This window comes from Bombyx mori, chromosome 22, assembly GCF_030269925.1.
Source record: "Bombyx mori chromosome 22, ASM3026992v2".
Taxonomy (NCBI): Eukaryota; Metazoa; Arthropoda; class Insecta; order Lepidoptera; family Bombycidae; genus Bombyx; species Bombyx mori.
The window spans coordinates 16,163,928-16,182,062 of record NC_085128.1 but is presented as its reverse complement, the minus strand read 5'-3'; the positions used below and the strand labels follow the sequence as shown (position 1 = coordinate 16,182,062).

Below are 18,135 nucleotides of genomic sequence, written 5' to 3'. Positions count from 1 at the left end.
GTAGCAAATGTCAAATGTAAATTTTGTCAACAAGTCACTCTTGGAATTTGTTGACTAGTATTTTATTTTGATGATACTAAAAACGGAATTATATTGGAGACAATGAACACCTCCAGCAAGTCCACTGCACTATCTGCAGATCTAAATAACTTTGTATACGGTGTTTCGAGACGAAACACTCAGAGTACCCCGGAGCTCACCAAAACTGGTATAAGTTTGTTAAAAACCTTTCCGGCGGCAAGAGACGCTGTGTTAGAGTTTTTCTCGATTGTGTTTCAAGAAGCCGTTAACGTTGCCATCAGTCAAACTGACTATGAAGTGAGTTGTTAATGACCATTTAAGGTTACATTTTCAGCAATACTTAGGTGAAACATGGTTAAGGTTAAGACTAACATACATGACCTAAACTAAGAGAGCTTCCTTTAATTAAAGCACTGGATAAACTATCATCAGCTTATTATATATTTTCTTTTAAATTCTATTGATAAGTAAAAAGTCATTTGATGGGCAGTAAGCCCATTGTCCAAATTCTTATTAAAACAGGTCGAAAGCAATAAACAAAATAGTTTAATAACTATAGTTTCACACATTATATTTACACTATTACAGACACTGAAAAAAAAAACTAAAAGTAATTTTAATTATGTTTAAGATTGTGAAAACCGAAGTAAATACTAAGACTTGTAATGTTTTATGTTGACTGTTTGTGCATAATGATGTATCTTTTAGGCTGATCCAAATGCTAATAGTCTTTTGGAGAGTGTCAGTATGATTGGACCTGAGCTATGCAACCTGGGAGAGTCATGGGCACCCTTCATAGCTCCATGGTGTGTCAATTTGATAATTGACATTTCCACTAACAAGTCAAATGTGCCAAGTAAGTATTTAGATCACAATTAAAATAATAATAATATCTGCTAAATATTATTTCATGCTACAATATTATATTGTTTCATCATTTTGGATAAGTCAATTTATAAAAAATAGACCTCAATTTCTAGTCAGGGGTTCATTAATTGACTAATAAGGAATGGCACAAATTTGTTCATTTCAGACTCCACCCTCCAGAGTGCTGAGCCTGTCAGGGTGCTGTTGGATATAACAACACAAAATTTAACTTTATTAGGTCCAGAGGAAAAAGCTACATGCATTGATATGATGCTTGGTGAGAATTCTTTACTAGTTTCATGCACTTATTCAGCAGTACTATACTGACATATCAATGCACATATAAAAAATAAACCTAAACAATTAGAATTTGCAAGAAATATTCCATGGTTAACTAACACATTCAACATTATTATAGACATCATGTATATGGTAGCCTGCATTCCTGAAGGGCTTCACAAATTTAACAGCAATTGTTTAAAATGTGTTTTTTGCAAGAAAAACCTTAAAAACACGGTGACTTATGGAAACAGTGGATTAGACCACTTCCGAGATTATGTATGTCAGATATCAGTGTCCGTGGTCAATTGTCAGTGTAAACCGTCTATCCTTGCTGGGTGTTCGCTGACATTGCTATAGACAAGACTCTCTCTCTATAGATAAGACTCGCTTAGACATAGTCTGGAATTCAATGTGTTAAGAGGTGCTCTCAATATTTATTTTATTATTATGGTGATCTGTCAATGAAATAAATTAAGCATGTTTGAGATCCAATACTAAAACTAGACATAACAATATTCTACACAATTCACAAAAAATAGAATTAGTACCTCCTTCCGTTATAGAAGCTTAAGAAAAGCGCAATGAATTGAGGAACTTTAATAGTGCTAACATTACAAAGATGTCAGAGTCAAATATTATCAAGATCTTCAAATACCTAAATGTAAAGCTCAGCCTCTTTAAGTACAGTTAGCTGGTAGATAACTCAATTGTTGAGTTAAGCTCGCCATTTTCGCAATGATTGTGTTGTATTAACTGTGTGTACAATAAAGAATAATAAAGACAATAGCGTCATGTTATTCTGTGTGTATAGAATCTCGCTGGTGCGGCTGGGCTGTGGGTCGCGTGGTGAGGGCGGAGGCCGGGCTGGTGGCTCTAGTGGCTCCGCGGGCGCTGGCTCTGGGCGCAGACGCGGCGCGTGCGTTGCTAGCCCAGCTGGCGCACCACGCACCCGCACTCGCGCACCTGAAACGAGCACTACAAACTTTGTTTCACGTAAGTGTAGTCATAAAAGCCCTCCTAATCTAAAGCAAGAAGGAATGCGGTATTACGCGCTACAGTCTTGAGGTTCCAACATCGAGTGTCAGCTAGTGGTGGCGGTTGAAATTAAACAATAATAACGATATAAGATTTATATTCATTTATAAATTAGATTAAATGTTATTTCGGATCCTTCGATCCACTAACGGTGCTTTTAGGTACCTCAAGCAATGGTTTCCATTATCATCGAACCCATCGCTTGCAACGAAGGGCTCGGCAAGTAAACTAACCTATAGACACAGCCCACTGAGTTTCTCGCCGGATCTTCTCAGTGGGTCGCGTTTCCGATCCGGTGGTAGATTGCACTGCTTTTGCTAGGGCTAGTGCTAGCAACTGCTCCAGGCTTGGCCCCGAGGGCTCCACTACATATTAGGGTTACGCTGACAGCCTCTCAAGGCTAAATAACATAAAATAAAAACATTAGATTCTACTTTTCCGTTTTGTTCATTACAATTTTCTTGTAGAATTGGAAAACAAACCGCTTCATACTTGTTTTTAAAGGAAATTGGTTGATATTTAGTGCTGTGACATTTTTTTTGCTATGTACTATCCGGTATTGACATTTAGAGATATATATCCACGGTCCTCGTGAGCGATATCGCTCGGACCTCTTCAAACGGTGTGTTTGGAAATTGCTCAGCGATGGAATGGTTGACTGTACCTCTGGTATTGCTGACGTTCATGAGTGGTCGTACCCATTCACCATCAGGCGAGCCGAATGCGCCTCAACCTCGCCAAAAGCACTGAACCGTCTTGTCTTCAAGTTTAACCTGAGTATATAAGGTATGGTGAATACCTTTTGTAGGATGTGATAAGGGAGGACAGTATGCCGGAGAGTAAGCGTGACGTCATACCGTATCTACTGAATTTAGCTTCGAAGTCCGATGTAGTCCTGAAAGCCTTCACGCAAGATATAGAACAAACGCGTGAGTACTGCTAATTCATATTGAATAAGGAAATACGTGATTAAAACCATTTTTTATTGCTTCACTGGATGGACGAGCTTAAGGCCCATCTGTTGTTAAGTGGTTACCAGAGTCCATAGACATCAACAACGTAGATGCTACCACCTACTTTGATACATGAGTTCTAAGTTGCAGTTTTTATAAGACAACTGCTGCCTCGCCTTTTAAACCGAAACGCATTACTGCTTCACAACACAAATAGGCATAATACGTATTACCCATTTTGGCATAGGGTAGGTGGTACCCACTGTGCGGACTCACAAGACCTCCTACCACCAGTAAATATAACACGTAATAAGAGTCGTTATAGATATTTGATCTATGACTTTATTTAAAAATAGTTTGGCCCATGAGTAGTTACCACCAGCCTGCCTATTTCACGCGTTAAAGGATAGGTAACAATTGGTATTTACAATATAATTGTCGCTTCGATTTTATAACTCATGTTTCAAAGTGGGTGGGCACCGGTGACCTACTTTTTTTAATTTTTTTTATTGCTTAGACGGGTGGACGGGCTCACAGCCCACCTGGTGCTAAGTGTTTACTGGAACCCACAGACATCTACAACGTAAATGCGCCACCCACCTTGAGATATCACTTCTAAGGTCTCAAGTATAGTTACAACGGCTGTCGCACCCTTCAAACCGAAACGCATTACTGCTTCACGGCAGAAATAGGCAGGGCGGTGGTACCTACCCGCGCGAACCCACAAGAGGTCCTACCACAAGTAAAATAAAGTAGCCTAAAAATAAATTAAGAGTGTATGTAAGATGTTTTGTCGGTTGAGTGTCGGATGAGGTGGTGCGTCGTCTGGGCGCGGTGTGCGGGGGCGGGGCGCGGTGGGAGGGCGCGGCGCCGGCGTCGCTGGTGCAGCTGCTGATGCGGACGGACGCCAGGTGTTTGCTGCTGCTCCTCAGACACGCTCGGAACTACCAGTTCTGCAGGCAGTTGCTTGGTGAGGCTTTATAAGCTACATGCTCCTATAGTCATCGTGGCCTAAAGGCTAAGACGCCCGGTCTACTCATTTGGCGCGAATCGACTGTGCCGATGTTCGAATTCCGCAGCTAATTTTTTTTTAATGTCTTAAGAAGTTACCACACATTCACGTAATGACTTCCACGGTGAAGGAATACTATCGTATAAAAATCAAACCTCCGAAAATAATATGCTTAATTAACCATTTGATAGCCATGTAGTCGCTAGTTTCGTAGTCGTCGTGGCCTAAGGGATAAGACGTCCGGTGCATTCGTATATAGCGATGCACCGGTGTTCGAATCCCGCAGGCGGGTACCAATTTTTCTAATGAAATACGTACTCAACAAGTGTTCACGATTGACTTCCACGGTGAAGGAATAACATCGTGTAATAAAAATCAAACCAGCAAAATTATAATTTGCGTAATCACTGGTGGTAGGACCTCTTGGGAGTCCGCACGGGTAGGTACCACCACCCCGCCTATTTCCGCCGTGAAGCAGTAATGCGTTTCGGTTCGAAGGGTGGGGTAGTCGTTGTAACTATACTGAGACCTTAGAACTTATATCTCGAGGTGGGTGGCCCATTTACGTTGTAGATGTCTATGGGCTTCAGTAACCACTTAACACCAGGTGGGCTGTGAGCTCGTCCACCCATCTAAGCAATAAAAAAAAATAAAAAAAGTAGGTCACCGGTGCCCTACGCGGCGCACTGGAGTAATTATATTGATTTCTGTTACTAAGCGTCTGATTGCCTAACTTTAACACAAAGGGGACGGCCCATTTCAGGCCCAAAGCGGACAATAGATTAGAGAAAAAATACTTAGTGCATTAATTTTGTCATAAATAAATATGCATTTACTTTCTTGCAAATAAGCGCCACTACAGTTTACAATAAGTAGTTTAAAAAAAGTAACTCTATTGAAAAAACAAGGATTTTTATTTTTGCGGGAAAAATATTGCCAGCTTCAAAACCTTTTACGTATGAAGTAAATATTTTGAGTATATAAATAAAACATATAAATAAATCATTTTAAGTATTATCATTAATCAAACGATTTTAATGGATTTTATGCACATAAAATAACATCGAAGACATACCTATTGGACTTTAACTTGTAACTATACTTGAGACCTTAGAACTTATATCTCAAGGTGGGTGGCGCATTTAGGTTGTAGATGTATGTGGGCTCGAGTAACCACTTAGCAACACCAGGGTGGCTGTGAGCTCGCCCACCCATCTAAGCAATAAAAAAAACTTTACTAGTATTGTTATTTAAATATGTACAACTAAATCAAAAACATAAAAAATAATGTGTACTCGTAAAAAAAAGATTAAGATATAAATCAATTATCGGTTATTTAAAAAAATAATCGATATATGAATTTCATGTAATTATTTTTCTTTATACTGACAACACTGAATTTAATCTGACTGACTGACACTTCGCTTGCTGCTTGTGGTGTTGTGCTTGCGTACAAAATGGATGTGTTTTGATTTTTCTTCGATTTATTTTACTTTTATCAATAACGTTTCATACTACGACTAAAAAACATTGTGTGAACTGTGGTTTTACCCTGACCGAGATTTAAAACCGTGTATATGCTCTCTTTTGCTATTTTTAGATGATACTAATTATGTATGAAGATGAAGAAAATATAGATATTTATAGAATTAAGTTTGTTTTTTATACCCTATTGGATAAAAATACATTAGGAACATCTTAAACATTAAGTAAAGAAAAGTTCTTGAAGTATCTCACAATCCGACACTTATTTATATAGAAAATTAACCTCAAAACGAGTTTTTATTTTTATTATATTTTTTATAATAGTGGCGTCAATTTCAATATATTTTTTAGATATCTAATACATTTAAGAATTTGTATCAATCCATTTTTATAGTAATATTTGATGTCCACCTTGGGCCTAGCACACTATGGAGAGTGGGCATTCCCCTTTGTACCTATGCAGTTGGAACAGCGCCCCTAACGGCAAACGTAGGCAAACATTCAAACTTCATACAAATTTGAGTTAACTTTTACGCTATCGAGAACGTTAAAAAACTCGCACTAAGCACACAGGTCTCTTACGAGTTACTGACTAGTAACCCCCGTGAGGTCGAACCCTCCTATACACTCTGATGTGACAGTCGATGGCAGTTCGACTGATTTTCTAAACATTATTATATTTTTCAAATATTAAACGTCTTTTTATATAGATATTCAGTTTTGACCAATAAAATTGTCTATTATGTAAATAAAGAAGTAAGAAATTCGTATGATTTTATGCCGTAACTCAGCACACAATGTAACATTTTATATGTTTCTAAAGCTGTCGGAACTTTTTTTACGTTTTTATTTCTCGTTTTGTTTTTACGACGACTGATCGAGTTGTTCGTGATTACGGAAACGGTAGTATATTATTAGTTTAATAGAGTATAGTATTCGAAAGGTTGGAAATAATAACTCCAATAGTAATCATAATAAAAAATAGTTTTAATATATGTTTATTCAATTATATGTTTATGTATATATGTTATGTATATGTTTAATATATAAAGGTATAATATATGTTTATTATCATATATGTTTATGTGTGCGAGTTGCGAATACCGAATAAAATACTATAGCTATACTAGCTGACCCGGCAGACTTTGTAGTGCCTCAATCGATAAATAAAAGACCTAAGCTTTTGTATGAAATAAATTTAAAACAAACGTAAGGAATCCGTCCGAGGGTGGGACACATCAAAGGAAAAACAAAATTGTTATTTTTATTTATTTCCGAGCATTTTCATATTTATCTACCTTTTAAACCTTCTCTGGACTTCCACAAATAATTTAAGACTAAATTTAGCCAAATCGGTCTAACCGTTCTCGAGTTTTAGCGGAACTAATGAGCAATTCATTTTTATATGTATAGATTATCTGTGCGAATTGCGAATACCGAAGAAAATACTATAGCTATGTATAATTATTTCAGAGCACCTCCTACAGAAGCTAGAATACGAATGTCTCTTCCCGGACAAAACTATACCGCTGTTGACGAGCGCCGCTGAGGAGATACACATGATCCGGGAGAAGCTGCTGGACGGGAATCAGCTGGAGAAGTATTCACTCGCGCGACTGCTCATCCTGATTTGTAAGTGCCTACCATAGTCCAGAGTCCGCCCTACAAGGTAACTGTAATAGGATTTTGGTAGGACTTCTTGTGAGCCTATTTCTGCCGTGAAGCAGTAATGCGTTTCGGTTAGAAGGGTGGGGCAGCCGTTGTAACTAAACTTGAGACCTTAGAACTTATATCTCAAGGTGGGTGGCGCATTTAAGTTGTAGATGTCTATGGGCTCCAGTAACCACTTAAAACCAGGTGGGCTGTGAGCTCGTCCACCGATATAAGCAATAAAAAAAAAGAGTACTGCTAATATTGCTCATATTAATTAAGTAAATATGTGATCAAGTAAGCATTACCTCTTGGGCCGGGGAATTCCCGCAGAACGGGTAATATATTATAGATAACTATTATTTGACAACATTTAGAGGTTTACTTTTAGCATATCCTTTGTTTACTGTAAACGATTTTTTTATTGTTTAGATGGGTGAAGGAGCTTACGACCCGCTCAGTGTTAACTGATTCCTATAGCCCATAGATATCAACAAAAACTAGTGGTCCCACAGTAGTCGAAATTCGACTATAATTAATTGAAATTATAGGTTTGTTCACTAATATGATTCTATTGTCAAAAATATTTCTATAATCTACACCTTAGACAAATATTAATAAAGACAAACAATATTTAATCTGTTCTCAATTTGACCACAGACTTTATGCAATAAGAAAAGTTTGACAATAAACAAATAGTATGCATGAGTGTGTGTGTGTGTGTGTGTGTGTGTCAAATACATGGTAGTGTGTGTAATGATTTTTTGTTATTGATTTAATGTATTTTTTGTGCATAATTTAAAAATATATTCACACTCTGCACTCCTCTATATTCTCTATAAGTGTGGAAATTTCATGCTCCTCCGTCCACACAATAGTCGTAAAAAGGGGTACATTAATTTAATCTGAATATTAATACGTGAAGCAAAAACTTTGCACCCCTTTTTACGAAAATTGCGCGGACGAAGGAGTATGAAATTCCCCACACTTATAGAGAATATTGGGAAGAAATGCACAATGCTAATATTTTTTTTAAATAATGCATAAAAGATACATTAAATCTTCGATCAGTTACTATTGTTGATCGAAGCATTAAATCAATAAAGAAATCATTACACACACTACCATGTATTTGACACACACACACGCATGCATAGTATTTGTATAATGTCAAACTTTTCTTATTGCATAAAGTCTATGGTCAAATTGAGAATAGATTAGATATTGTTTATCTTTGTTAATATTAAAATTTGTCTAAAGTGTAGTCTTGGCGAAATCTGTGATTATAGAAGTATAATAAATAGTCTTTGACAATCTATACTAATATTATAAAGAGGAAAGATTTGTTTGTTTGTTTGTTTCGAATAGGCTCCGAAACTACTGGACCGATTTGAAAAATTATTTTTCCATTAGAAGCCGACATTGTCCCTGATGAACATAGGCTACTTTTTAAAAAAAAAAAAAATTTATTTTTTTGGTTTCATGTGTGTTTTAATGTTTCCGAAGCGAAGCGAGGGCGGGTCGCTAGTAGAATCATAATATTGTTCAAACTTATAATTTCAATTAATTATAGTGGAATCTCGACTACTGCGGTACCACTAGTATATAGATAAATAGGCGGGGCGGCGGCACCAGTAAACGTATACTACTTTCAGGCTACAACCAGCCCTCGGAGTTCGTATCGACCATAAGCTACCTGCTGCAGTACAGCCGCGACGACGCGACCCTCGCGCTGCTGGTGCGCATCATGTCCGGCACCGCCTCCATGCACGTGCCCAACGACACCCCCGACATCAGCACCGACACCGAGCGGTACCAGGACTTCATCAGGACGGGCGTGGAGCACGCCCTCAGGGACGCCGCCATGTCCGACACACAGATAAAGAGGTGCTTCATCGAGGGAAACGTTCCTAAGGATCAAAAGACGTACATGCATTATTTTTGTCTGAACATCATTAAGCTGTTGAGGTGAGTGTTGGTTTTGTATCGTGTAGATTTTGCTGTTTCCTTCCCCCCTCTTAGGTTGTTCTCGAATAAGATGTTTCTTCTAAAGAATTAAACTCACTTCGTTTCCCCTCACATTAGTAAAGTCACTTCACGTTGACGTTGTGCGGTGGTTGCAGATGGGAGAGCTCGAAGCGCGTGTCGCAGCTGCGCGGGCGGGCGGTGGGGCGCGCGGTGCAGGCCAGCCTGTACCGGCTGGGCGCGGCGCTGCAGCACTACGCGGCGCTGCTGCGCGACCCGCAGCTGCACCACTGCACCATGAGGTCGCTCAACGAGATGCCCACGTGCCACGCCCTCGCCGAGGTACGTACGTAGAACAATTACAACTCAATCCATCGACGACATCAAGTCATCGTGGCCTAAGGGATAAGGCGTCCGGTGCATTCGTGTTGAACAATGCACCGGTGTTCGAATCCCGCAGGCGGGTACCAATATTGCTAATGAAATACGTACTCAACAAATGTTCACGATTGACTTCCACGGTGAAGGAATAACATCGTGTACTAAAAATCCAACCCGCAAAATTATAATTTGCGTAATTACTGGTGGTAGGACCTCTTGTGAGTCCGCGCGGGTAGGTACCACCACCCCGCCTATTTCTGCCGTGAAGCAGTAAGCTGAGACCTTGGAACTTATATCTCAAGGTGGGTGGCGCATTTACATTGTAGATGTCTATGGGCTAGATATGTGTATTTCGATCAATTTTAGAGATTCAGATCAATACTGACCTGTTGACAAAATGATCCGGTTCGTACGACCCGTTCATTCGAACTTTTGGATTACCGTTTATCACATCAATTTATGACGTAATTAATATTATCAGGTCACTGGCTGGATAAAGTTTAAGTATTGAATAACAGTTTAAAGGAACTGTTATAGTTCGATTGTTTACGTGAGATCAAAACAATTCAAATACGTTATGCGTCATTATGCGACAACGAACGACTAACCGAGACGGGCGCGGAGCGAGACGCGGCGACCCGAATGACTGTCGTAAGGTTCTTTTCTTCTGATTCGTAGGTTTTGTTAAACGAGTCGATCTAATGAACGACTCATATTTTTTGAAGTGACCCTATCGTTCGCGCGCGGATTTTGAGACCCGGGTGGTTTGAGTCGTTCGTTCGCGAACGACACATATCTACTATGGGCTCCAGTATCCACTTAATACCTGGTGGGCTGTGAGTTCGTCCACCCATCTAAGCAATAAAACATAAAAAATATTGAAACTAGGGTTATGCCAGCGTAACCGGTAGGTGAGCTCACCGGGCTCTGGTGACGTTGCTAACACTAGCCCAAGCAAGAGCAGTGCTACGCTGAATCTACAACAGGATCGGAAACGCGACCCACTGAGAAGGTCCAACGAGAAACTCGGTGAGCTGAGTCTGATGGTTGTCTAGCTAATGAAAACTTGTCCAAGTGAAGGTTCTGTCTTCAAGTATTGTCCAAGTCAAAATTCAGTTTCCATTCGTTTGCCACTAGGGGCGCTGTTCCAACTCCATACAAATTTGAGTTAACTCTTACGCGATCGAAAACGTTAAAAAAACACTAAGCACACTGATGGTGATCATGTTCTCGTGCAGGTACTAGACAGAGTGGACATGTCCGGCACGAAGGGCCCGCTGCCGAGCGTGGAGAGCGTGCTCAAAGTCGTACAAGCGACCGTCAAATATTTCTTCAGGTGCATCCACGAGCCAGGTAACAGTACACTGATAGTGATCATGCGGCTATCTCTTTTGAAGGACTCAGATATTTAAAAAAGGACATTAGGATGCACAATAACCAATCTTTTTTCAACAATTTTTTCTTGCCACGTACATGACATGTCCTTCTTCAAACGAGGCTTATGGAGAGTAGTTAACGGTAGGCAGCGGCTTGGCTCTGCCCCTGGCATTGCTGAAGTCCACGGAAGATAGTAACCACTCACCACCAGGTAGGCCGTATGCTCGTCTGCCTACAAAAGCAATAAAAAAAAACTTATCTATCACAATCTGTTTCATTCTCTGTTTTTGGGAAATAATAGATTTCCATCAATGAAGTTACCATTTTACAATAACTGGCCATTTGTAAAGCTATTTATAAATTCTGGAAATAAACTATAAATTCTTGAAATAAACTATAAATTCTGGAAATAAACTATAAATTCAAATCAATTATAAAAAAATATGGAATTCTATTTTCAAATTCATTCGTTAGTTTATTGATTAGTGTTTTGTTTTCACTACATCTGTATACATTTCATCAATATGGACACGATAAAAATACGAGTTCGCGGTAGCAAAGGTTCACAACATTGATGATGTGTACGGATTCACTCCTCACTACAAACGAATTCACGACTCGGTTTGAACGGAAACGGCACGGAAATATTTATCAAAAAATTCAATATCCGTGAGCCAGTACAAAATCCTTTCAAGAATTCATTACTGGTCGTAGCATCTCTTATGAGTCCGCGCGGGTAGGTACCACCAACCCGTCTATTTCTGCCGTGAAGCAGTAATGCGTTTCGGTTTGAAGGGTGGGGCAGCCGTTGTAACTATACTTGAGACCTCAGAACTTATATCTCAAGGTGAGCGACGTATTTACGTTATAGATGTCTATGGGCTCCAGTAACCACTTAACACCAGGTGGGCTGTGAGTTCATTCACAGGTAATTTAATGATAAATACAATGAATTGTGATGAGGAAATTAATTAGAGAAATATCGTTTTCGACAGACGTAATGAACAAAGTCCGGGGCACACAGACCGCGTGCCGACTGCTCCGCAAGCTGTGCGGGCACAGCAAGCTGGCCCGCGCCGTCGGCCTGCGCGACCTGCTCGAGGCCGCCATGTTCCGCGAGGAGCGCGCCTTCGGGACCCGCGCCGAGCCCCGCGCACCCGACACCGACGACCTCCTCATACACTTGAACCAAAAACACGTGAGCCTTATTTCTCTATTATTATAATCATCGTTATTTTTATACAAGTAAACACCAAGAATGGAGTGTTCTGAGTTGATGATGTCTATGAGCGACAATGAGCACTCGCTATTAGGCCGGTTGGTTACAATATCAAAAAAAAGCATTGAATTGAGGGTTCTTTGTTGTAGGGCCCGATCACGCAGCTGACGCAGAGCCACACGTCAGTGTTCCACGCGGGCATCATCGGTAAAGGAGTTAGGAAGAAGAGCTCCCACGACGAGAACTCACTACCGCCGATCCTCACCACCAACAACGAGCTGCTGATGGGCGCGCTGATGGCTTGTATGGTCAGTACAGTCTGCATAAACTGCTATACTGATCATGTTCGATATGGTCTGAAATACAAGAATTATTATTTTTATTTTATGTAGATTTTCGATACAGCGCCATCTATTAGATAATTATCCGGATACTAAAGCAAAACGTTAGTGAGCTAACTCATAGAGATCATATAATGACAATCCTACGTCATATATGAAATAAAAAAAGTGTAATAAAAAAAAATGTTATTATAATTTGAGATAAAAATTATCCTATTTCTCAAGTTGGACCAAACTAGTTAGAGTGTGCGAAGTTACATTATTATCAGTTTATTAAATTAGGAGTTCATCGCGGACAAATAACGTGATACGAAATTTTTATATACATACATATCGAGGGGTGAAAGGCTATTTGTTTTAAGCAACATTTTTGCAACCTTACAGGACTTACAGCACTTTAAAGTATAAAATTTGAAAAAAATATCATTACAAAAAAAACTTCTTCGACTATTCGAATGGAGTAAACATAGTTGAAGTTCAATTAAACGCATCGAATTGTTGATGCTAACACCAAATAAAAACGGGCCTTAAATTACAAAGATAAACGTCGGGTATTTAACTAAATGAAGCTTAAACCAAATAGCCTTTCACCCTTCGATATAGTATAGATGTCGACAGAAATGCAATTTTAATATTAGGTACCCAATATTAAAACCGAAATGTTAATAAATATTTGTAATCGAACATTGTGTTCCTTCGTCGTTTTTATTTATCCTTAAAAGAAATGTAATTGTTGGTAATAAATACTATTTAGCCATTAATCGATTTTTTGCAAGGAGCTTTTTAACGATTTTAATGACACAAGATCGCTTAAAGTTGAACTCGTCACTTGCAACGAAGGGCTCGACGAGTGAACTAACCCATAGACCCAGCCCACTGATCTCGCCGGATCTTCTCAGTGTAGATTCTGCAAAACACTGCTCTTGCTAGGGCTAGTGTTAGCAACTTCGCCAGGTTTGAGCCCCGTGAGCTCACCTACTCGTCTGGTAACGCTGATGTAGCCTCTTAAGGCTATCAGCATAGGTAGGGAAAAAAGCTTAACAATGAGACCACCCAAGGGCACTGTACGGGTCATGTATAGTACAGGGCACGCGCGCATTCACATCAGCACTTTTACATCGCTTTACTCAAACCGTAGTATAAAGCGCCAGTACACGTTCAACTGTTTCAACCCCAAGTGGATGAGGAGAGCCGCAGATCGGGCTCAGTGGTGTAGATTGGGAGAGGCCTATGTCCAGCAGTGGACGACTGTGGGCTGTTGATGATGATGATGATGATGACACGTTCAACACTCACATACAGCGGTACTCACCACATCAACATACATAGATAGAATTAGTTACTGGTTAGCGAAGTATATAATAAGCGAATATTCTTTGACTATCAGTGATTTCTTCCTATCTAAATCTCAAGTTGCGTACGCCACAATCAGCAGCGCATACAGGCCCTAATGACCTTTTTTTGTTCTTTGCAATGTAATATTGCGTTGCACGTAGTACTCTGTGTATATGCTCTAGCCGCACTCCGTATCTGTGGTTGCAGGACGGGAACAGCGGTGTGGTGGAAGGCGCGACCTCCGTGGCGCTGTTGCTGGTGGAGCTGGTGTCTCCCGACGTCATGTACAACGGCCTGCCGTGGCCCGACGAGGACTTTACCAAGGTACCAACCGAACTACTCTTATTTTGAAACTAGTTGCTGCGATGTTATTGTCAGCATGTTACAGCTTTCTAGTCACAAATGAATTTTTTTAATCTTATTTGACGGTCAGAGCCGTGATTAGTTGTGTTAATTTAAATTTCAATAAGATTGTTTTGCAATCTGTAACTAACTAAGAAATCATCAATATTCTCTTTAACGCTTATTTCGAAAACGTCGTGTGTGAAGCCAGGGCCACAAACCCGTAATACTATAACATAATCACCGAACAGATATTGTTGTAATTGAACCTAAAACTAAGTCGAACGGTTTTTCTTTTTACCTCACCTGATAGTTGGTAGACATTGTCGCTAGTGGATATCAGCACTGCCAGAAGCTCAGCTAAACCGCTGCCTACCGAAAGGTGTATATAGTACCGTGAGCGGGTAGTTGATGGAGTGAGTTGTTGTGCGCAGCAAGTGAGCATCGAGCGCGAGCTGTACATGCGCGCGGCGCTGGAGGCGAGCCCGGTGTGTCGCGCGGCACTGCGGCGCTGCGGCGGCGCCCGCCCCGCGCTGTGCCTCGCCTCCGCGCTGCTGCGCGCCGCCGCCGCCACGCTGCTGCACCGCCTGCGCGCCCTGCTAGGTACCGCCGCTGCGCCTTAACGAGCGGACGTCGTTTGTTTAAAGAATTTTCGAGTATAAGCCCCGCACGTTGATATTGCGATGGAACCATGTCACAATAACAGCTGCGTGACGTCATCCGCCGCAAAAAAGAATTGCTTATAATAAGTACTAATATTATAAATGTGAAAGAAGTCTTGTCTGTTTGATATATATTTTCATACAACTACAAAAATTATAAAAACAAAATAATTAAAAAAATGAATTGAATTTGTTATCCGCCATACATAAATTACGTTACAGATGGCCAGTTATTCTAAAATGGCAACTTCATTGATATTCACCTATTATTTCGTGTGTCAATCGGATTGTGGGTATAAGCCGCGCCAATAAAGAAACGAATCGAAAATGGCGGCGGCGATCAGGTGCTCTCACTCTAAACTATTGCTGTCTTTAGTAGCACACGGCCCGTACTGCATGCAAAAAACATATCAGTTCTGACTTTGTTCTCCGACGCGCTCAGTTTTCTCTCAAATTCTGTTGTTATTTGTTGCATTTGTTCGTTATTTCGTGGTTATTTTGTTATTTATTTTACACCTCCCCCTCTGCTCGGGCACCAAAGTAAAGTAAAGTACATTCTCATTTTTTTTTTTTACAATCAACTTTTTCTTTCTATGTTTCTTTTTATTTCTTGACCCTACCATCTGTCAGTGCAGGTACATAGACGCCATTTTCGATTCGTTTCTTTATTGGCGCGGCTTATATGTTAACGTTTTGTTTATCAGATCGCCACACGCATTCGCCTGAAGTGGAACGTGAGCGAGCTACATTAACGGAGCTGTTGTCTACAATGACCCTGGGACAACTGTTACCGCATCCGCTGAGCCATATGTTGGAATTAGCACCTGAGCTTACTCCGAACGAGGTAGGTGTCGACGTCGACGCGTTTTTTTTTATTGCCTAAATGGTTGGACGAACTTACAGTCCATCTGGTGTTAAGTGGTTACTGGAGCATAGACATCTACAACGTAAATGCGCCACCCACCTTGATATATAAGTTCTAAGGTCTCAGTATAGTTACAACGGCTGTCCCACCCTTCAAACCGAAACGCATTACTGTTTCACGGCGCAAAATAAGCAGGGTGGTGGTACCTACCCGTGCGGACTCACAAGTGGTCTAAAGCTACAGCTAGCTGTAGCTGTTAGCTACAGTATGCTACTGTATGGAGTTGAACAACTTCCCTACGTTTGCCGCTAGGAGCGCTGTTCCTGCTCCATACAAATTTGAGTTAACTTTTACGCTATCGAGAACGTTAAAAAACTCGCCTTAAGCACACAGAACAGATCTCGATCGAGTGCTACGATCATAAATTGCATAAAATCAAAACATCAACTGTATGATTGTGATATAGAGAGTTTAAATAGACGTGCAGACAAAGCTAATGGTATGGTAGGAATAAGCATGTATGCCGGGTACAAGATAATCGAGTGCAAAGCTTGTGCTCCCTGCTGAGACAGTTCTGCAAATAATTTTTTTCCATTGTTTGGCAATAAGGAAAGAAAAATGCGTAAACACTTTTGTTGCAGATTGTACAAGTACTCCGTGACTGTTTGTGGAACTACACACGGGACCACGTCCCGTCGCCTGCTTTATTTACGTGTGACGCTACAGGTTGGTTATTTATTTTATAATGTATATAAATAAGATTAAACTGGAGGTACTCAAAACAAAACAGTTTGAGAGCCTGTGACCTACGCCCGAAAATATCTTATATATTGATTTATTATCTCACAATTCGACTTATAAATTATGTATACTATAAATTCTGATTTTTACAGGCTTGCACTGGCGCGATCCGTCATCTTGCAAACCACCGGCCTTATATACGGATACTTTGAGGATTATAATACAGAAAAGAATAGCGAAATTGGGACATTTGTATCCCATAATGTTTTTGAATCTTGAAAAGGAAAGCAGTAATTAATATCTCCGGTCACCAAAATATTGTTTTGTTTTTGTAAAAAATAATATTGTACTACCCATTTGCTTGAGATTGCCTGTGTAAATAATGTAAGTAATTTATTAATTAAAGTATCAGACAATAAAGTACTTGTTTTATTTATTTCTTTGTAAATTAATAATAAAATAAAATTTATAAACTAAGGTTAGTAGTGACTCGTGAAAATACTTCTTTCACTATACTTCTTTATAGTCAAATTTATATTCGTTTGAAAATTTGGCTTAAGGTGATGAAAAAGTTTTGTGAAATATCGTATTTTGTTAATTTAGTGTTTCATTATGTATAAAGGTGAAATCACTATAGTTCATTGATGATTTATTTGTTTTATTTTACTCGTTACAGAATACAAATATGAGTAAATGATATAAAATAGATGTAGTTTGTATAATTCTTCCAAAAAGTTCGTTGAAGTCTCAGTAACTGCCCACTACATTTTATATCATCTCATTTAATTTAATTTCATAACCATTATGATGAGTCGGTCGTTTATTATTTTTTCTAGATTACGCTCTGTTTCACGTATCAATGGTCACACAATAAATTTTATTAAAACATGGCTTTATACTACTTAAACTAGTGCTCAGGCTATTTAAAAACTAAAAAAATAAAAGAGCAACAGTCAAAAGATAAATACTCTTTGGCGGGAACGCAAGCAGCGAAGCTGTGTGAATTGTTTTATTTTGTCTATTTACTAATTAGTATTTAGTGGTTCTTCAGGTTTAAGCGGAGGCTTATTACCTGCTTAGTGTCTGTGAAAGTGCACAAATGTGGGAAAATGAACAAAGCCGCTGGACGTAGCTTCTCCAGATCCTCCAAAAAGTTGACTAAAAAGTCTCAATTAATAACCACCATTTTACTGAGCCTAGGCTGAAGATAATGATGATTTTACTAAGATTATATTTCATCCCATATCATTTCATTTAATTTAATTTCATGCTGTATGCGGCTTATAAGGCGTGTAAAGGTGTTAATTACTGTCCTTTATAAATAAAACAAGCTACTTCCGATTTTACTCCGTATATTGTCACAAGTGTCTGACGCGTCGGGCGGGCTACGTACGACTGACTATAACAAGCGATGTACAACCGCATGTGCTACTCAAACTGTGTCCCTACACATGCCAATTGAGTAATGTTCCAAATTAATCAACTTCATTTCACTTCATATTATCAGTTTTCATTAAAATTAAAATAAAAGGTTAAGGTGTATGATATGATTGATACCTTTGACTTTCCAGTTGGAAAAATTGAACTACTACTACTATTTAA

General features: G+C 39.5%; 1 protein-coding gene across 3 annotated transcripts; it reads left to right on the top strand.

Moving 5' to 3' along the window:
* The first annotated feature begins 2 nt into the window (after positions 1-2).
* Positions 3-16,953, top strand: LOC101744312 (integrator complex subunit 5). Of its 3 annotated transcripts, XM_038018978.2 has the most exons (17): positions 3-318; positions 730-877; positions 1,055-1,165; positions 1,982-2,163; positions 3,014-3,134; positions 3,961-4,128; positions 7,129-7,287; positions 8,961-9,273; positions 9,429-9,612; positions 10,890-11,004; positions 12,024-12,226; positions 12,397-12,555; positions 14,131-14,247; positions 14,700-14,868; positions 15,632-15,771; positions 16,434-16,518; positions 16,686-16,953. In XM_038018978.2, the coding sequence occupies exons 1-17, from the start codon at positions 103-105 to the stop codon at positions 16,829-16,831; spliced, it is 2,736 nt and encodes a 911-aa protein (XP_037874906.1). In that variant the 5' UTR covers positions 3-102; the 3' UTR covers positions 16,832-16,953. The 3 variants fall into 3 exon arrangements, 2 of the variants coding, with proteins under 2 accessions (XP_037874906.1, XP_037874907.1); XM_038018979.2 differs by lacking the exon at positions 3,961-4,128 and having other exon boundaries at positions 9-318; XR_009976156.1 differs by lacking the exons at positions 14,700-14,868; positions 16,686-16,953 and having other exon boundaries at positions 9-318.
* The last annotated feature ends 1,182 nt before the right edge of the window (positions 16,954-18,135 follow it).